The 23,203-nt window shown below is 34.0% G+C and overlaps 1 protein-coding gene across 2 annotated transcripts in view; it reads right to left on the reverse strand.

The window, feature by feature from the left end:
- The window catches only part of LOC123529596 (protein shifted-like), a 77,036-nt gene that overhangs the window by 15,339 nt on the left and 38,494 nt on the right, over positions 1 to 23,203 (reverse strand). For both annotated transcript variants that reach the window (XM_045309984.2, XM_045309983.2), the window contains exon 3: positions 8,706 to 8,808. In XM_045309984.2, the coding sequence (XP_045165919.2) occupies positions 8,706 to 8,808 (103 nt within the window). The remainder of the gene's footprint in view (positions 1 to 8,705; positions 8,809 to 23,203) is intronic.

Here is a 23,203-nt window from a genome sequence, read left to right on the forward strand (position 1 = left end):
ATATTTTTCTACTGCTGCTGAGGCTGCTCCTACTAATGCTGCAACTGCTGCTTCTTCTAATGCTGCTGTTATTGCTACTGCTGCTGTTACTTATGCTACTGCTAGTACTGCTACAACTTCTGCTACTACTACTACTGCTACTCTGCTGCTACTGCTACTGCTAATTCTGCTGTTGCTACTACTACTACTGCAGATACTGCTACTGCTACTACTGCTGCTACTACTTCTACTACTGCTGCTGTTACTGCAACTACTGCTTCTTCTGCTACTTCTACTGCTGCTACTACTACTGCTGTTACAGTTCCTTCTTACAGTTCCTTCTTCTGCTATTACTGCCGCTACTGCTCCTGCTACTGCTACTGCTACTACTGCTCCTACTATTGTTGCTCCTACAACTCCTACTTTTGCTACTACTTGCTGCTAGCACTACTATTACGACAACGACGACGACGATGATGATGATGATGATCACAAATATGTTCAAAACTGATCATGTAAGCTATATACGTTAAGACGACAGACCTATCTGATATCCAACGTATAATCTCCGAGGCTCATTTGCTACCCAAATTACGTTCCCTGAGATTCCCCCGAGCCGGTAACACACTAGTATGTATGATCTAACTTGTACATACAGCTGACATAAGCTGTATTCGTTGTCAACCACCGAATATAACTTATGCGCGGGCTATATACGGTGCAAGCTCTACACGGCGTAACAGTTGGGTGTACTTTCGTTTTTTCTATTGTTATATGTTATAATTGCTTATGAAATCACAGTATGAAACACAACAAAACTATGTGAGCCGTGCCATGGGAAAACCAACGTAGTGGCTTTGCGACCAGCATGGATCCAGACCAGCATGCGCATCCGCGCAGTCTGGTCAGGATCCATGCTGTTCGCTAACGGTTTATCTAATTGCAGTAGGCTTTAAAAACGAACAGCATGGATCCTGATCAGACTGCGTGGATGCGCAGGCACGTCTGGATCCATGCTGGTCGCAAACCCACTATGTTGGTTTTCTCATGGTGCGGCTCATGTAATGTTTGTTCTTTTTTTTCCACAACAGAGTCCAGTTTTGAAGGTGGAAATATAACAAGAAGGGTGATAAGTCCTTACGTTGATATTTCATAAACTTGAAATACAGTCAAATCTGTATAAAGCAGCCAGCAAAAGGAGCGATACAAAAGTGCTGCTTAAGACAGGTAACTGTTTGAGACATGCTGAAATCTAAATAAAAGTCTCAATTTGGGAAATTAGCTAGGTGGCTGCTTAAGGTAAATGGCAGTTCAATACAGGTGGTCACTATATAAGGCAGGTTTAACATGAAAATACAGAGTTTCTTCTTTTTTTTTCCACACAGTTCGTGGCGTTTCTGCGTATGTAACAGATTTATAAGTGTTTTTATTTACTTGTTACCTAATTCTTTTCGACTGACTTTTCTAAAATTACAAACAAAAACAAATGTACCAGCTAGATTTTGAAAAGTCTGGAGGGGTACTCTTTTGACGAAGTTTGTTTATTGTCTTCAGACTTGAATTGCATTTTTATGTCAATAAATTGCGCAAGTATTATACTTATAACTTTATTATGACTTATTCATTATCCTGATATAATATATAACTTGATTTATTCTTAACACATTTAGAGGGCTTTCGATTTACATCATATAAATATACCACTTAGAATTTAAATTAAGATTTATTGAGCTAACATTTTCTCGGTAATGCTTCATACCGCTCAAAAGTTATAACACTTATGTTTCATTGCCTGAATACCTGGTGTATTGGTTTATATCTGCGACTTCATAATGTAATAGTATTCAGATATTTCAAAACAGGTGTACGGATACACTATAAGTATATCCATTTGTGAAAATGTGCAATTATGTTCAATTGAATATTATTTGTTTCAAATTAGTTTTATATTTACATATACATCAACTACATTATAGAGAAAACAAACTCCTTTCCAAGGTCAGCTTAATACATTTTTATATATATTTTGACTTCATTATCGTAAATAATTAATTAGTGCATCATAGGTTTGTTAAAGTCGTTGAAAGTTATATGTAAGTTTATACTGATACGGTACGGTAGTGGACCCACGATGTCAATCGGTAATTTCCGCACCATAACGTACACTCGTAGGCTGAACACCACTAAAACTGCCAGCTCTATTTCCACTCACTTCTTAACGTTTTTTACCGATACTTTCTAGCATATAAGATTTTCAGAGTCTTATTCTACTATAAAGAACTGTAGAACAAGAAAAAGAGGTGTTAACTTTTGTATAAGAAAACTACAGTGCATTAAATACAACCCGATCAATGTACTCCTTCTCGTTTCATTCAATGTCTCTTTTCAAAGAATAAAATTCTAACGTCGCCATTTTACCTACATGTAGCATGCGATAGTTCGATAGAATGCTACATACATACTGAAACGGGATAGTGTAAAAGAAAACACTATGTTATAGAAAAAGGCCACGAGAAAAGGAAGAAAGATTAGCACTATTCAACTTTGTACAATGATTTGTATGACGAGTACCAGTGGCCTCGAAGCTCAAAATATATGGAGAACGTTGTGACATTAGGGTGTCTAACTTCATATGAATATGGTTGTGGCCAGAGCAAGACATATATTGTGTTAAGCATTAGTTAATATAGTTCAAGGTTACAGGACCACGATCACTGCAAACTTTGGGCTTAAACCGGTTTCCGATCAGAAAACTTAGACCAATGGCAGTAAAACTTATCGCGGTGATTCTTTTTCGTCAACAGATGAATTTCATCATTTCGGGGTCAGAGAATCAAAGGTTAAGGTTATTGAGAGCTTGCATGAGTTTTCCGGCATTCGTTGACATTTAAATTACCGTATTATATTTATCATTTGATCATTTCTCCAAATTATTTCTGTCTTGACTTACTCTTGACGAAATGTTGGCAAGATCATCAGACTATGATAGATTTACACTTGAACAGTTTCAAGTATTTGCCAATACACATCTCTTGATTATTTCTTAGCTCGTCTAGACCTGTTGTTTACAATTAACTCGTGCTTATAATCACTATTTCTGGCGACTGGAGGCAGAAGGTCGAATGTATATCTTAATTTATTGCGTTCTTACATCAATCTGGCTTCCGTCAAGAGTTTTGTTGTTATCGAGAGATTCAAAGCAGACAGTTGTAAGTCTATTATAATTTATCAACATTTACATTTTTTCTGTCGTCTGCAACTAGTAATTTTCTTGTTCTGTCTGGGTATTAGTTCGTTTGTTGTTTTGTTTTATAGTCTGTGCAAATGATAAGATAAACTTATAACAGATACTTTTGTTCAAAGGCTAAATGAAAAAGCCATTGTTTTGTTACAGGCATTCGACCTGTTCATCTTGTTTCATCGACTCGTTTTAACCCTTACCTTGATAATTTTCTATAATGAACGTGTCTGTCTTTCAATTTGGACAGTGCCATTAACTGCTAAAAGGGGTGCTTACCAAAAATGATACTGACTGAATGGCGGACAGTGCAGATCTTTAGACTGGACGGATCTGCAGGTTGAACATGATATACACTGGTCGCAAAGGCAGAATCAATCGTGTCCAGCATCATAAGGGTTAAGGAACTTGTTACACAATGAAAACTGAATCGTTTTAGGTAATCTTGAAACTGTATTAAAGAGTATACAAACTCTTAAGTCTTTTTATATCTTTTCAATAGGTTTTCTAAGACAAATAATGGACTTGACTTTCTGAACTGGCAGTAATTTTGTATTAACTGCACTGACATTAAAAGATAACGAAAGACCATGCACTACATACAGAACAAAAATACCCCCTCATTTTTTAAAACTCTAACATTACCGAATATCAAAAACCTATACATTAATTAATCGAACTTTAAAGTGTATGTTCTTTACATGTGATACAACTTGAGGCATTTTAAAAATTAAAACCACCCATTTTAAATATGCACCAATCAAGGGTTATTGAGTGCAACTTAAAAGTAGAGAATTTACAAGACGATTAAAATCTCGTTCACGTTCTAAGACATTCGATTTATAAAGGGTTCCGTTTTAAGATGTAAATAAGCCGAACTTAGTCAAATAATTTAATTTAGTCCAAATAATTTCGTTCTTTGTTCAAGAGTAGATTTACAAATATTTTAATACCATCTGGATTGCATTTATCATGAAATGTTGCTTTGCGACATTTATTCACCTTTTTTCTCATGATATTTTATTGTAAGGGAGGATTATATGGATAAGTACGCCTTTCAATTCGCCGCCCCTTTGATGTTAGAAAATAAAGCCGGCGATTAGATTGATCATCATGGTTTATTGCATTTTTATTAAACATTAATTTCTCTAAAAAATCTTCATGGTAATGAAAGTGATATTCAACAGTAAATTACGATATAATTGATAAGTAAATAAATCAACATCGTTTTCACATAAATAGATTCAAAACAGAGTACCGCTGCAAAGATGCCAAAATGTATAAAAAATATCTGATCACTTTTCCCAATGCTTCAATTGTCACTTATGCTTTAAGAGATGCATTGATTATTTTTTCAAAGAAAGATATCGTCTTAAACCCACGAGACATACGTGCAGGTTCTTACATAGCACTCCCAAATATATTTCACGTGATGACGAAAGAATCAATATACCATTATTGAATAGCTTGTTGGTTAATAGTCAAAACTGTTGTTCGAGGTCAAGTGAATTATATAAGGTGTCATGTGATATCATACGTTTGCGCAACTAAAGTGTAATCTTGAAACAAATCTATGAAATAATCTGATGTCATGTAATAAAACATTTATTGAATGATTTGGTAGTCAATAAGCTCATTCTATATTTCAAAATATCGCAAAGGCTTAAGGAGCATTGTATTTAATGTATTGTGTTGCTATAAATATGTGTAACATGTTTAATGCAATAAATATATTGAATTATAAAGTTGGGTTTATATTTTTTGTTGTGTTATATTACAAATTACACAGTTCTATCACTTTTGCAACTATATTTTTTTCTTCGGTGGGTCTTGATCTCTTATACATTCGTGACTGCATGTAAACAGTACTGCTTTTACTTTTCTTTCATATATTTAACTATGCTTTCCATAGTTCCATGTTTTGTAATAATTATCTCCCTTGACAGAACCGGCAGCCACTTTCCGGTAGAACAAGTATTGATAGGTTAGAAATTCAGCAAAAAAGGATTATTTTTATTATAATAAAACGTGAAAGATACCTGTCATATTTAAACATAAATGTGAATATTATATTATGTTATATTTTCACTTATCTATAACAGAATGACTTCAGAATGGCGACCAGGGGAGACAATCAGTTAGATATGAAAATAAGTCCAGAAACAGGCGTCCGCATTGGTTTAATGTAAAAAGTTTAGTTTAAACAACGAATGACATAAGGAATATTCTGTCGGAGACTTCGGAAACACGCATATTAAAATCGTCTTGTTAATACGATACGAACGCAGAAATGTAGACTGCTTTTGTTCTTATACTGCTTGCACAATGCATATCAAAAGTCACAGATTAGCAGTTTATGACACCAGAGGAATGTTGATTTAACTTCAAAATGGTGGGTGGGGATCAAAGCACACGTGTCATTCGTAGAAAAAATACTGATTATCTCCTAAACCTTTGTTTGACACTTACATACCTGTTGCGTTGCAGGAATAGCTTTCCGTTTTACTGTGAGAATTTTACTGCTACGTGTAAGGTCTAGCTTTCAAAACTGATAATCTTTAAACTTTGTTTTTACCCCATTCCCTTTCAGCATGTATCGTTTTGAGAAAATAGTTTAGTCTATGCCCTTATTATCTCGGTTATCTTGTTTCTTTACGCTTTCAGAAACTGAGAAACAGTTGAAAAGAAAATACCGTAAAATTATGACAGGTATTCATAAAATGTACCACTATAGAGCGTAAAAAAATCTTTTTACAAAATAGATGTTCCAAGAAATTTCCCGTGGTAACATTTTCCCAAGGAAACGATTTATTTGACATGATATTTTCAAGAGTAGACACTACATGTTAAATCAAGTGTTTGAGATTGTAGAATGAATTGATAATACATGATTGTATAGATCTGGCAGTAAGTGTTGGAAAAAAACGAACCATAGAAAGATAAACCTTCTTTAGAATAACTTCCCCTGAAAAGTATGATCATGTCGTCTGCGGTAATAGCTATTTTCAGACTGTAAGTTTTTGAGACGTTTGATCTGATAACAATTGTAGAGACGCTGATCTCCTGTACGAAAAAGGGCATGTGTCCCCTCTCCCCTGAAAGTAAAACCCTATCTAGTCTGCTAACAGTCCCTACTGTAAATGTTGAAGCCACTCTAGTATAATTCTATGTAACATTTCGAAAGTGATCTCACTAGCAGGGTGGTAATATTTGTGAATTTTACTAGATGATTTTTTTTGTGCTTTTTATAAAGAACAAAAAGTTTCGTCCTTATAAAAATGGTCTTATGGCGGTGTGGTCTTAATTACAAGGTGGTTGTAAGGGCGGTTTTCACTGAACTGATCTGAAAAACGATGGTGATAGAGTTGTTTTTTTTCCCAGGAATTAGTTAGTATCTTTAATTAAGGTCTGAAACCGAATTACTCAGAAGTATGAAAACTCGCGACAGAAATTAAAATAATAGCACAGCAGACATTACGAAACCCAACTAAAATAAATGAAGACAATTATAAATATTTTTTTTTATGATTTGCATAGTTGAAAGAAAGTTCCGTCGAATTAATTTGTGTTTTTGCACAAACTTTGAACTTTAACATTCGTTCAAAAGTAAACACTTATTGAACGGCTTGCAGGATAATAGTTAAAACTATTACACACGGTCCTCATGGCCGTTGACCGGCAAGCCATTCAATAAATGTTTTATTACATGACATCAGAAATGATTTTTCGTATTTTTTTCTTCAAGTTTTGACCTTAGCTCAGCAAGATTTAGTCTTTAACTAGAGACCGGGTAATAGCACAAACTATGGACAGGTACTTTATATGAGGAGTCATGTAGTAACAGTTGGTATTTATGTTTAAATGTTTAAAGTTGAAAATGATAGCCAAACGAAAAGGAAATAAAGGAGTCCACATCATGTTTAATTTGAAAATTCCTTCAGTTGAATCAGAGAGTTGTTATGTACAGTAATATAAGAATCTTACAAGCAGTGGCCATAGGTTTGTTTGTTGGCGGTGTTGGTTACGAATCCCAGGTTCGGTTTTAACTGAATGATTTTTTTTTCTAAATTTCAGATGTCGACATTACGCAGATTAGATATTAACAATATCAAATTAGACGTCCTTTTCAAATGATCATTAAGGTGCACGTTTGAATCGAAATTTTTTCTACAATGTAGAATTTGATTAACTTAAACTCTGATTTTTCAAAACTTCAGACTATACCTAGAAAATTGAGCAAATAAAAAAGATAGGGTCGTATGCTTGATTTCTTGTTAGACCGATTTGAAAAGTTTGGACCTAACGCAATATTTCATAATGGGAGTCTATGGGAAAATCATTACTTTCATAACATCTTCGCGGATAGAAATTTTTCTACAATGTAGCTTTTGATGAAACGTCTCGCAGTTGTAAATAAACACATGGCCTATAATTTGGTGAAATAAAATGTATAGGTCCATGTGCTTATTTTTGAGATATCTGACCATGATTAATGTGAACCGGACATTTCATGCTAATTTTGAGACATTATTTTGATTATTTGAACGTGTCATATGTTTCCATATCATATTTTGACATTAGAAATAAAGCAACAGTGCCATTGTAATAAATTTACTCAAAGGTTTCAATTAATTTATCTCAAGGTTATACACAGTGACCAAGACCAGCGGAGTTGAAAGCTTCTTGCATTATTCAGAATGCATAGATGTTCATTTGTTTTCAAATAAATACAGCAAAAGACTTTCTATAACAAACTATTTTCTATTTACAACGCTTTTACATGTCAGTGCTACAGCAATTTAAAGACGCAGGTGCAAATCAAAAGTAAAAGAAAACCGGGACTGATTTATGGATTACTCGGCAGTATTAATTTCAAGAAATATTCCTGTAGTATGTACTAAATCATTATCAACGTTAAAATAAGGAAGTAATACTTGATTAAAAATAGAAATAATACAGCTGGACTTTGTATGCCATTCAATTTTCATGTATATGTAAAACAACTCTTTCTTTCTATGATTTGGTGTTGTTTGATTTTCTATTCAAAATATGGACTCTAACCGTTTTGCGTTCTTTACATTAAATAATTCTTTTTGCTCTGACATTGTAAATTAAGTACTTATTGTGATGAAACTTTGCAAGAATGTACATTACGCTACATACATCTCAGAATAATATCGTCAGTATAAATTTTCAATAACAAAAAAATATATTTGCTGGTCTTAAGTTGAAGACGGACCTACGAGGCGTGCTGGTTTAACCCTTATCGTGCTGGACACGACTGATTCTGCCTTTGCGACCAGTGTAGATCTTGATCAGCCTGCACATCCGTGCAGTGTGATCAAGATCTGCACTGTTCACCATTCGGTCAGTATCGTTTTTTTATAAGCACCCCTTTTAACAGTCAATGGTACTGTCGAAACTGAAAGATAGACAAGTTCATTGTAGAAAATTAGCAGGGTAAGAGTAAAGGCAGGATCGAACTTACCTTTTGGTCCTTTTGGTATGATGCCTGATGCCGGAATGCTAAGTAGTGGGTTATATAGTATTGTCTTGTTTTTCGACTTGAGATTATCAAACCAATAGGTATACTGAAATAAAAATAAACTTTTCATAAACTATACACGTCTGCATTTCCAATATTTCAAATTTAAAAAATACAAGTGAAATGAAAGACAAATTCAATCTAAAATTATTTTCATATTCCACGTACGAAATCACTCCCTAAAACTTTATAGATCTACCAATTTTTCTTTTTGTATCGCATACAATGTATTGACTTTCTTAAAGGGTAAGGAAAGCCTGAAAATAAGTTAATTTCATATGAAAGATATCATCAAGCCTTTCATTACGCTGAAAGGATTTTTAAAATCGGACAACTATTGTAAAAGATATGGCAGTTTGAAATTTAAGAAAATGGCTGATAATGGAGGCAGCCATTTTAGTGCGTTTATGACGTCATTTACACACTGCTGAATAATTTATTTATCAAATAAACTTTTAAAAAACTAATTGTCATATGTTTCTTAAGTGTAAGGTGTAAAACATGATAATTTCTTTCATTATAGCTGGAAAACGTAGAGAATTTATTTTAGAGTAATAAGTAAATACAGTTCAAATGTGTATCTTAGAATTTAATAAATCCGCCATTTTGTTTTTTGTTGCCATGGAAACAAAATGGCCGCCAATTTGACCAACTATTTAAATGCTCATAACTTTCATTTTTACTCCGATTTTGAAAATTCTTTCACTTCTTTAAATGATTTAAGAAATCCCAGCTGACAAAATTAACATTAGATAGAGATAGTACCTAAGTTTTTCAAATCATAGGTTTGAAGTTAAAAAGCTTTGAAATGAAGAGAAATGTCCATATATTTCTCAAAAACAGAAATATAGACAATATTTTAACCAGAAGTGCGAAGTTATGAGCATTTAATATTTTCATGATAACGAAAATTTTGTGATCAAGGAAATGTAACTCTTCTTGAACATGGAGAGCATAAACATCAAAGGGACTTAATATAGTCAATATTTTCTAATTGGGTGCATTTGATTTAACATTCAACTTTGATCTGGATTGCTAAATACTGATCCATGATACTGTGTGCTAAAAATTTAGAACATCTGGAACAGTCTATTAACAGTAAAACTATGCTTTAGCAGAATCTAAATAGAGTTAAGCTCTAACTGGGACTCGAACCCAGGACCTCTCACCCTAAGGCAGACACTCTACCACTTCCCTATAACAGCAGTAGCTAATAGCTATGCAGTTTAATTGCTGGATTACATTGCGTGAACTGGAACAATAATCGGTGAACTCCGGATTATCGGCGTATTCGCTTTGTTACCTAACGGCAATTTTTGTGTAAAGAAAAAATATAATCTAATGCTGCCAACGTCATAATTGGTCAAATGTGCCCAAATTTCTCTGACGTGTTGTTCAGAGTATGAACTTACTAACTGGCAGTACCAGTGAAATATTACTTACACTGAATCTTTTATATTTGCCCTTTTTGCAGCTGCCGAACGGCAAAGACGATGAGATTTGTCCAAATATAAGTAATTATTTTACCAGTTTTGAGAGGATTTCAATTGATGGGAAATTACAGTTACAAACTAAATACCTTTCTGCAACACATGGAGTCATTAGCATTCACTGTCAATCAGTATTATGACTGAGATCGACTGTCATTCATTCATTTCAAAGTTTCATAGACAGAGTCCGTTGTTTACATTTTTATCGTAACCGGTGCACTTGTAAAACTCACTTTAGTTTGAAAAATCGAAGTATGCGAAGAGCTATGGTACGGTCTCTACATTAGAACAACGTTGCCTTTCCCTTTAATGTCTGCTGACAAAAACGATTGAAAAAAAAAATGTTTTGTTTCATTATCAAAACCCGACATTAGATCTACCACTTAAATATTTTAGAATACTGTTCAGTATTAAGAAAGTATGGATATTTTAAAAAAGCGTGTTGCATAATTTGTAAGAGAATTACAAAAACTGTAACATTTTAAATTGGCTTAACACAGATATATACGGATATATATAGAAAAAAAAACCTTGATAAATAATAAAGTTCAATGCAAATGATTTTGTATCTGTTATGAGATGATATGAAAATACAGCTTTTAAAAACTGGAACAATTTCTTGTGGGAAAATATTAGAAATATTTCGAGCAAAACCACCAACATTGAAGAATTAATCATAAAATCCCAATATCTACATTTCAGATGAACATATTTTTTTATATCTAAGAAAAGAAAGAATGAAGCTGTAATCTATGAACTAACCGGACTATAGATGGAAGTAGAATGGCAACTGCTTTAGTTCTTGAAACGCCTTGTAATGGAAAGGCATTAGGTATGCGGACTCTTTTCTGCTGGACCTTTGACCGCCAGTTCCCTCCCTTTTTCAAGGCAAAACTAAATTAAGTAGGCCAATTTCGTTCGATATTTAAAATATTCTGTTTTTAGAATAAATTTTAGCCTGTCTAATTTCTCAAATGGACTGGTCCACCATTCAATTTGGGCAATATCATATATTATTCAAAAAGAGTGTTCACTGAAAATTCACTGGCTGAATAGCGAGCAGCGCAAACCATGATCAGCCTCTTGGTCTGCACTGGTCGCAGAGGTAGAATCACTTGCCGCCAGCAAGCTAAAAGTTATCTGTATAAATGTACTAATGCGACAACGCCATCATTGCTGAAACCAATGGACTTAATCTTTTTTTTAAAAAAAAACGGGGATGGGTTGGAGGAAAAAGTCTTTATTCCATCCTGACATTGACTGTGGCAAACGAATAGTTCTGTATTTGTCTAGTTCATTTATTCGTTTTTGTTTTTTTTTTTTCATTTTTATAGCATACCCTGCTACTACTGCTGATGATGATGATGTTGATGATAATGATGACGATAACTGACGATGATGACAATAAGATCGATAATTATAATAATAATAATTATTATTATAATAATAATAATGACGATGATAATAAGAACTGATGATAATGATGGTGATGACTAATTGTAAAGGGTGTAATGAAGTAAGGTAATATTTTCAAAGCTTATTTCCAAACATTTTATCCCTGCTACCAGTTACACTCATTTTAGAAAATATGTAGATAATTTGTAGGATTGATTGATTTCTCAACCTATATGTTATAAAGACAATAAAAATAAATTAACTGCATCAGTTACTAACAATTCGCAGCCGTTTCATTACAATAATAAATAACAGTTTAAATATTAAATGTAGTATTACACAGTCTATGAATGATGGATCGGGCTCGTTGCCTTTTCATCATGAAAAGAGCGCCTTTAATAATTACGCTAATAAATAAAACAATAAAACCAAGGACTAGCAATTTACAGGTTGTTTAAAGTCACGAAGAAATTGTAGAAAAATTAGCCTCTGACTTCACTTTTTACTAGAAGTAAGTGTAGATTTTTTTTTTTTTGCTAGTTAAAGACAGATATATCGATGTAAAATACTCATATGAAACAGTTCTGTTTTAAAAGAAAATAAAAAATGAGAGGCGTAGAAATCCTTCTTCCTTGATTTACAAATAGTTCAATAAGTAAATAATAAAACAAGAAAAAATATACGAAAAGAAGACAAATATACGAAAAGAGAACAAATATACGAAAAGAAGACAAATATACGAAAAGATGACAAATGTACGAAAAGAGTGTGACATTACAAGAAAGGAGCCGCCTTAAAGAAAAATTCTAGAGCCGTGTTGAGCCGTGAAAACAGCAGTTTACGCATGGCTGTCACACGATCACGTGTCAGATAAAGACATAATGAAACAAACTGACAACAAATACATAAAGAAACACACTGGGACACCGCATAGAATGGGTCAAATGCAAAAAAGGGCAAATGCAAAAAAAAAAACAAAAAACAAATCCTCCACTTCAGGCCGGTTGATTGTGCCCAGAACCTAACATGTTCATAAGTTACAGACAGCGTAAACAAAAAGTTACCCCGTTTGACTAATATCACACATAAATAATGGTAACAAAAGGAACAGCATCAAAACGACAGAAATTCTCAAGACAGAAACGACAGAAATTCTCAAGACAGAAACGACAGAAATTCTCGTACAGGACTGATCTTGTGAGTCAATATAATAGTTGTAGCGCTTTTAACCTACTTGCAAATAAAGTAAGTAATGCTTATCATTCCACGACCTATTGTGTTGGTGCTTTCTTTTAAAACAAACAAACCATTCATTAGTGGCATTTTTTTTACTTGAAACAGATCTCTTGGTTAATGCTTACATGGAAAATAATCAGGACTGTGGAAGCCTAATTCATATCAGCTTTGGTAATTCTGTGGTTATCCTAATTACAAAGACAAAGGGTTAAGAAGCACTCGGTGATAATATACAATGATTCATCTTCCAGATTGTTTTGTTTTTATTGCTCATTTTATTGCCAATCCAGTTATTGAGGCAAATTATGAGAGGATTATTATGTGTCTCTGGATTTCTACCGAAGAGTCTGTCCATCGCCTCTAGTTTTTTATATAGAAATTTCATAAATATCTATATTGCACATGCGCATGATTCGAATTTCGGTCATTCCATGAAAGTGTGGGAGTGAGTAAGCTGGTATGTTTGTAACTTATTCCGACCAGGGTTAACGCAGATGAACTCATAATATTAAGTAAATATAGAAGAAAGTTTTAATTAGATATACTTCACTTATTCCTAAGAATTTAGCTTACACGAGATTTCAGATGTTTTTGTAAAGGAAAACTCCATCATTATACGGACTTTTCGTAAATTTCATTATCGCACATGCGCAAAACTTGAATTTTAGTCATTCCATTTGCTGAGTTGTTTAAATGGGTATTTTTGTATCGTAATTCGTCTACAATCTCAAATCCTTATACATGTATATTCTTTAAATATAACTTATATTTCAAAAACTAAAAGAAGAGTAAAGCTTTAATTAAATCTTTATATGTGCCGCGCTATGAGAAAACCAACATAGTGGCTTTGCGACCAGCATGGATCTAGACCAGCCTGCGCATACGCGCAGTCTGGTCAGGATCTATGCTGTTCGCTTTCAAAGCCTATTGCAATTAGAGAAACTGTTAGCGAACAGCATGGATCCTGACCAGACTGCGCGGATGCGCAGGCTGGTCTGGATCCATGCTGGTCGCAAAGCCACTATGTTGGTTTTCTCATGGCACGGCTCATATATTCCTAGTTCAATGTTCCGGATGTTTGGTCTATTAACAAACCTGATTTTAGACGCTATTGTAGAAAATAACAATTTTCAGTTTTATATAAATCGTTACTTTAAACTTTTAACAAGTTTTACCATGTTTGAACTGATAAATGAATCAACTCTCTGGTAACCTAGCTACAGACAAACAATGTGTAAAACACCAACGATAATACAAAAAAAACAAGTTCATTCTTTCAACCCTTATCATGCTGGACACCACTGATTCTGCCTTTGCGACCAGTGTAGATCATGATCATCCTCCGCATCCGTGCAGTCTGATTATGATATACAATGTTCGCCATTCAGTCAGTATCCTTTGGTAAGAACCCCATTTAACAGTTAATGGTACTTTCCAAATTGAAAGACGGATAAGCTCATTATAGAAATTCAGCAAGGTAAGGGTTAAAGAAATACACATATTTTTTAAAATGGAAAATCAAACATAAAGCCATACGTTTTTGTTAGGCATTCACAGAACCCTTTCTGAAATGGAACATTAGTTTGACACAAGTAAGATATTGACGTGAAATCTCCATGCCCAATTCCTAGAAACCTGTGTGATGTTTTAGCCAAACGTCAGTTACAAAACGATTCGTTATTCAAATTCACTTTAAAGTACTTTAAAACTTTAGTTGACGGAATAGGGACTTAAATTTTCCGTGTTAGTTTCCCACTTATCTCCGGATTTTATTGATTCGACCTTAATTATCTCAGTTTTACCATGTGCAAGTCAAGCGTTGTGTTAGAGATTCACTTGGCGGGGATAACTTTTATTTACATTGTCTCATGATTTCGTGGGCCCTCTGTGTAATGCTCGTGTGCACGTCTGTGTGCTGTGGGTTGCGGTTTGTGGAGGCTGTCTTTTTGGAATGTGGCTTTCCCTGTTGAATAGTCATCCGTTTTTTTATTTGGTCCAAATTGTAGTTGAAAATTAAAAATATGAGTACAAGTCTTCTTCTTTTCTGGTATGGCGAAATACTGTCAGATGATGTATTTATAGATAACTAAATGACGTAAACAATTCGTTCAAGACATTACTTATTTGATTCGGAAATGGCTGAAAGACAATGCTATTTGAGAAATTTTGGCAAGCGTGTTTATAGCTTGGTCAGTGAGTCAGGTAATTATCCAGACTCTGTTAATATAAATAACATCTGACATGACATATAATTTCCGCAGAGGAAACACGAAATAACAACAGATATAGGTCTAGGACAGATATAGCCGAGCTAGTAATAATGTGGAAATGATAAGGCCACGGTATTTTGATTGTATGAGTTCCTGGTCATTAATTATCAGTCCATATTTACTTTCCTTAGGACAAAAAATTACTTTTATTCCAATATGCATTCCTTGTTGTTTCCTCCTTCAAGTCATATAGGTAAATTTGAAAAGCTAGGAATAATACAAAGTAGAGGTATACTCCATATCATCAATAAAATCTGTAAAAAGATCCTTTGGAAGCAAAAAACTAATTACAAATTGGCATATATTGATTATACCATTTTCTGTGATTAATTTAAAAATATTACCTTCAATTTCTTTCATTGAGTTTTAACTTACTACAGTTTCCGAATGGCTTACCTATTCCATCAAAGAAGAGTAAAAATAATGATGGCACCAGGCATGTAACTCTGAACGCATTTCGCATCTGACTTATTTATTCAAGTTTATATCAAAGTTATGGACAGTGTTCTTAATATGTGACTTCGACAAATTAGGTTTAACATTTATTAATTAGCCACTTTTAAACTTTAGAATAGCTTTTGAATTTTCAACTTTTTTCTCCAGTACAAATAACAAGAATCAATATCATTGTCAATTCTACTTCTTTCATTTCATCATATTTTCAACAAATATTTCATTATCGAAACGTACAATAATAACCTTTGTTTCTGGCAAACGACATGTCTGCCAGGAAAACTAAAATTAGCACCTTACATCCTTGTATCCTTACATACTACAACTCTACAACTACCGTTCCAAAATAAATGGAACGATAAAAAGAGAAAAATAAAACAGATTAATTTGCTATTCTGGTTTCAACGCAGACCTATTGAAGTGGAAGCAAAACAGTGAAAATAGTAATTAATCATTTATAAGCATGCAATAGCATTCCAAAACGTTTATAAGTTTGTGCTTATCTCATTTTTCTTTTTTTTTCTTTATATTTTGATGATAGTCAGGTATATTTGGCCTTTTCTTACTAATTATCATATTTCTATTATGTCAGTCATAAACTGAAAATGTCGTGATACTGAACTTACTACACACCATCTATAGTTCCGTTCAAATTATCTCCTCTGTTTTCGCTTCGTTATTTTTTTTTTTCAATTTTCTTCAAAGCTTAGCATTGATGATGATGATGATAATGATGATAAAACTGATGAAAACATAAGACGTTTAAATGATAATTTCCTGCTGTTGACAAAGCTGTCCAACTGCTGATGGGTACTTGGTGTGGTCAATACCAGACACACTTCCCCATCCCCCCATCTCCACTCTCCGCCCTCCCACCTTTATTTTATATTATGTTTCTTTTCACCGTCGCTTGTAAAAACCGACTACATTATAATAATGTTATTGGACACCGGACGTCTTCTACATTTTTACACTGCAGGATCCATTTGTTGGTGTCTCTTGTCTTCTTTTTTTTTTTTTTTTTTGGTATTCAATGTTTCTAGGGACTCTACTTTCATTTGATTTTAATTGCTATATTGTGCTACCACCGATGTTATTATGACAATATTGCTACTGATGGTATGATGGTGTTGTTGACTTTTTCACGCTGTTACTACTTTGGAAAAACAAACCTGAAGCTGACTATAGTGAATTGCTGCTCATTATAATATTGTGCTGTTGCTTATGTTACTTTTATTTTGAGCGTTGTCGATACATATACTGCTGATATTAACTGCAACTGACGGCGGGCGCTACAATACTCTATATGATGATATGCTGCTAAGATGTAGTTACACTACTCTTGATGTTGATATACTCGCTAAGGATGGTACTACACTACTCTTGATGTTGATATAAAGCTAAGGATGTACTACACTACTTTTGATGTTGATATAGCGCTAAGGATGGTACTACACTATTCTTGATGTTGATATACTGCCAATTATATTACTACACAACTCTTTATGTTGATAAACTGTTAATGAATGTACTATATTACCCTTAAGTTGATGTGCTGCTAATGATGGTACTACACTGCTCTTTATGCTGATATACTGCTAATGATGGTACTACACTACTCTTTATGTTGATATCATGCTTATGATGGTACTACACTACTCTTTATGTTGATATAATGCTAAGGATGTTACTACACTATTCTTGATGTTGATATACTGTTAATGAATGTACTACATTACCCTTAAGTTGATATGCTGATAATGATGGTACTTCACTGTTCTTGATGCTGATATAATGGTACCGACAGCAATACACTACACTTGATGTTGATATGCTGCTAATGAATGTACTACAATAAATACTGTTGATTGCTGCTAATGACGGTATTAAACTACCCTTCATGTTGATATGCTGCAAATGATGTTGGTATTCTAATGTTATTAGAACGTATTGATGAGGATAACTGTTTTGAGCTGATTATGATAGTGCTCTAGTAACTATACTGATTTTTTAATGATGGCACTGTTTTTCGGATAACTGAAATGCGTTACTGGTGAAAAAAAAATGTACTAGCGATGTTTCTTTGCTGCAGATGATGTTGTGCTGGTCTGGTAATATGCTGCATCCGGTAATGTACTGCTGCTCGTAAAATACTACGCTTGGTACTGTGCTGCTAATAGTACTGCTGCTTGTACCGTTTAACTGATGGTACTATGCTGCTATGTTACTGTGCTACTGATGGTACAGTGTAGCATCTGGTAATGTACTGCTTTGGTGAAGTGTTGTTGCTTGTACTTTGCCAATGATGGTGTGATATATTTGATTTGCTAACGACGACGCTAATATGACGCTATAGGCATTGGGAAGCTGATGACTGAACTACTTTGAAGGCGGTACGTTGTTACATACGATGATTCTGAAGATAATACGATACTGAAGCTGGTATGTGTTGCTGGAGATGGTAATGTGTACCTGATAGTTCTGCACTTGTTCTGTTTTGCTGATGATTGCACTTTGCTAATAGTATTGCTCGCTACTGACGATGTGCAGCTGAAGTTATATTGTGCTGAAGCTATCACTGTGGTATTGCAGATTATACTGTATTGGTGGTGTTTGAAATATGTTACAGATGATGGTACTGTACTGGCAATGATAATACAATGCTTGTTATGTTCTGTTGCCGATTACACTTATATGCTATTGGACGTAGATGATACAGTGTCACTAATGGTACTATTTCATTACTTGTACAATGCTGCTGATTGTACTGTGCTGATGACGTATTGTGCTGAGGTTCCTATGTTCATGTGCAACTCCGTTGGTCCTGTTACTGACGGCAACTTGGTAATATGCTGGTAATTCGCCAAACAACTGGTTCTGTTCTGATAATGGCAATATTCTGCCAATTGAATACGCTGATGACTGCATACTGATTAATTGCCCTGTGCTAGATATCATGCTCGCTTATGGTGACAATTTGCTGCTGATAACAGATCTGCTGCTGCTGCTGATGATGATGATGATGCTTATAATAATGATGATAATAATAATAATAGTAGTAGTAGTAGTAATGTAATGATGATGATAATAATGATGATAATAATAATAATGATGATACTAATAATAGGTGCTACCGGCGGCTCTTTGTCGTTATTGCTGCTTGTGCAGCTGATAAGAATACTACGCTGAATATCGCATTATTGTACCGAGGATAGTCAATTGCCGACGACGTTTCTGTGCTGCTAGCAAGGTAATGTTCCGCTTATGATTGAAATGTTCTGCTGGCGACAATACTGTGCTAACAATAGTGATTATTTGTTCATCGCGGTACTGTACAGATAACAGTTTATGTTGCAGATAGTTCGATTTGATAAAGATGGTACAGAAATATGCTAGTTGTGCTGTGCTGATCATGCCAGTATCGTATTGATGATGACAGCACTGATGCGTTGATGTTGACAGTACTCGGGTGTTGATGGTTGTACTTTGCAATACTTTGCTGTTGATAGTGGTACTATGCTGATGTTGACAGTATCGTGCCGATGATGACTGTATTGTTTTCGAAATTATGGTACTGTGCTAATAACTGCACTGTGCTGCTGCTGATAATACTTTTTGTTCATATCGGTATTGTGTAAATAATGGTTGCACTCTACTTATACAGACAATACGCAGCTGATGAATACTGTACTGTACCGATAATGTTGGTACTATATCGATAATGATGGTACTGTATCGATAATGATGGTATTGTATTGATAGTTATGGTACTGTATCGATAATGATAGTACTGTATAGATAATGATGGTACTTTATCGATAATTATGGTACTGTATCGATAATGATGGTACTGTATCGAAAATGATGGTACCGTACCGATAATGATGGTGCTGTATCGATAATGATGGTATGTACCCATAATGATGGTATTGTATCGATAATGATGATACTGTATCGATAATGATGGTACTGCATCGGCGATGATGGTTCTATGATGATGAAATGGCCATGTGTTTATATTTGTTGTGTACTACCGATATCAGTACATGTTTATGTAGGTATTGTCCTGTTGACGACACCAATGTGCTGTTTTTGATAATACTGGTTTACTGTGGTGGTGTTATTCACAAGTAAGGTATTCTCGGATTTACAAGAACTGAACAGTGGCCACAGAGTTATGCAATTAGAAAAGAAAATAGACCAATGTATCAAATGAGCCCATATTTTCTGTTTCATAAGACATCAAAAGCATGGCTTGTGGTATTTAAAACATGATGTATTTGTCAAGTGCTTCTGGGAAAACCATCATATTGAGATAAATATCAGAAAGCAAGCAGCATCGGAACGAGCAATTTAGCTCACATGTCTCAATAAATGCCACAATTTATCATCCGCAACAACCAGAAATCAAAAGAAATCACCTAATACCTTTCTCTCGTGAAAATAACCAACCGTGACGAATTGCTACGCGTCGACGCCAAAGACAACAAATAAATAGAAGTCTGTGAGAGTTTCGACAGAAGCAATAATTATAGACGTCAATCACAGGAAGAAGGCACAATCACTATATGAAATCCAATTTCTCGTGCTACTGTTTTAACATTACAACCCATAGACAATAATTCTGGTAATTTTCTTCGTAAAATTAATTCTAAATTGTTGAGAAGATTGCTTCAGATTGAGGAAATAGATTCCTATTGTTTTTGTCCTGCAAAGAAAAATACTTTAATTGAAGTTTGTGAAGTATACAACGAAAAATGACATATGACTTGCATTGTTTCCAAATACATCAAACGTCCGCTTGCTTTTCATGTATCAAAGGCTTTCAATATCTCGATTCAAGTTCAAGTGTTGATCATAGAACTGAATATCTAACTGTGGTGGCTAAACATTTACAATAAAGCTAAACAGGACAAAATATGTTCAGTGCTGGTAAATAACTCTGAATCCAGAGAACGTGTGCGTTAAAGTGATTATGCCAGTCACTTAAACATTAACTATTAAAACGGAAAATCGTGGAAGAATTCCGATAAAAAGCTTAAAATGAAGGACTCATGACTGAAAACAGACGATACACCTCTAACCCTTGCAGCTTCAGTATGTGCTCTTTCCTTACCAAGATAAGTACAGCCTGGATTTGGCCTAAAAGTATTAGGAAACTGATAAAGAGAAAATTGGTTTATTTTGAGTTGAGTAAGCTGTTGTTGAAACTATGCAGTGCAATTATATTCACTAATTTGAAAAACAACGGAAATGCAGGCTTAGTGGCTAGATGAACGCTTTGAACCCGGCCGCTATTCAAATCCTGGCATCATCAAATCAAAATTGTTTTGTGTGTCTGGTGTATGCAGTTGGCAGTTAAAGGAATTCCATTGATGTAATACAAGAGCGGTATCAGAAACAATTATCTCTACCTACAATTGAAAATGATATTGTCTGTAACAAATGTTTTCTGCAGACTGCGTTTGTTGCTTCTTCAAGTAGTTTATGTTAGCTTTATCGATATTACAGGCAATCAAGTGGTTCAACATTATTAGTTATTGTTTGATCCACTAAATCCGTAACAGGGTTTCTCGTGAATGACGGCTTTTTATCCAAGATCAAGATATCAGTTATATACATTGTAGTTATTAAAAAGGTCATTTGGAAGTATTAACTGGATATTTTGACAATATCTTTAATAAATGGCCGTCAATTTTAATTTGCCACGCCAGTATGTGCTCAAAATCAACAAGTACTTCCGTACATGCTATCTAAAAAAAATCCAAAACAAAAGAAAGTTACTTTCAGTCCTCATGCACGCCATACTTTTTAATTTGATTTAATGCCACTAACAAAGCAGCAATCAAGATAGAAAACTTAACTTTCCCATGGGAAATGCCATTTTCCCATATGAGTGCGGTCTTTTCCCATAGGAAAATAACTTTCTCCATGGGAAAATGGCTTTCCCATGGGAAAGTGAATTTCCCACTGGAATTTCTTAAAATGATAAATCATTATTTTATTGACTTATTCTACACCAGACAGAGGACAACATTATAATTTTAATGGTATGTCCAAAACTGGAAATTGATCAATAATGCCTGTCGTTCGATCATCTAAGTCCGAAAACATTTTGTTTCGTTTATTATGCACGATCCGGGAATAATAGTCAATCCTTCTGAACGTCTTCAGGAGGGAAAACAGGAACATTTTGAGTTTAATAGATATCTTTACTAATGTTAATGTTAAAGCTATTATTCAACGTGAAAAAATCTTGCAATAGAAAATTGGACAATTTACAACGAAAGGCTATGTTGTTGTTAAGTAAGATATCGTGAAAAGAAACATCAACAAATAAAATGAGCCGTGCCATGAGAAAACCAACATAGTAGCTTTGCGATCAACATGGATCCAGACCAGCATGCACATGATCTTCGCTAATGGTTTCTCTAATTGCAATAGGCTTTGAAAGTGAACAGCATGGATCCTGACCAGACCGCGCGGATGGTCTGGATCCATGCTGGTCTCAAAGCCACTATGTTGGTTTTCTCATGGCGCGGCTCAAATATTAGATAAAAAATTCAAGCGTTTTGCTTTCAAAAATTGCTGGAATTAACAACAAAAACAATCTGTTTTTAAATTCAAAACAAATCAAGATGTTTTGAAAACTTAAGACGTTACTATTACTAAATAAGAATGTTTTTAAAATTGTGTAAAATGTATATAATATTGTCTTATATTTGAAGAGAAATCAATATAAAAGCGGATCAAACAGTAGATACTTGTAACCGTTAAATCCAATAAATCAAATAAAGGTCCAGATTGTAAGAAATATACAACATTGCATTTTTTAAATCAAAGGAAGGTCCAGATTATAAGAAATATACAACATTACAATTTTTAAATCAAATGAAGGTCCAGATTGTAAGAACTATACAACATTACATTTTTAAATCAAATGAAGGTCCAGATTGGAAGAAATATACAACATTGCAATTTTTATATCAAATGAAGGTCCAGATTGTAAGAAATATACAACATTACATTTTTAAATCAAATGAAGGTCCAGATTGGAAGAAATATACAACATTACAATTTTTAAATCAAATGAAGGTCCAGATTGGAAGAAATATACAAAATTACTTTTTTTAAATCAAATGAAGGTAGGTCCAGATTGTAAGAAATATACATTACATTTCTTAAATCAAATGAAGGTCCAGATTGGAAGAAATATACAAAATTACAATTTTTAAATCAAATGAAGGTCCAGATTGTAAGAAATATACAACATTACATTTTTAAAATCAAATGAAGGTCCAGATTGGAAGAAATATACAAAATTACATTTTTTTCACAATGTAAAGGTTCCAAATAAGGTTCAAACCATGGCACTTTTTTCTAAAATGAATTTTTCGTTGCTCAAAAAAAATTATCATGTCATATTCTTTGTTCATTAATGTATGTGCCCTATATCCTTCAATAAAGGCTTCAAATCGCATAACGACCAAATATGGCGATGTAACCAAAAACAAAACAAACTGAAAAATTCGTGATCACTGAAGTCCTCCGGTTGATTAGTCTAGATAGAAACAAAAAACAGATGTCATAAAACAAG

Source organism: Mercenaria mercenaria, chromosome 13, assembly GCF_021730395.1.
Source record: "Mercenaria mercenaria strain notata chromosome 13, MADL_Memer_1, whole genome shotgun sequence".
Taxonomy (NCBI): Eukaryota; Metazoa; Mollusca; class Bivalvia; order Venerida; family Veneridae; genus Mercenaria; species Mercenaria mercenaria.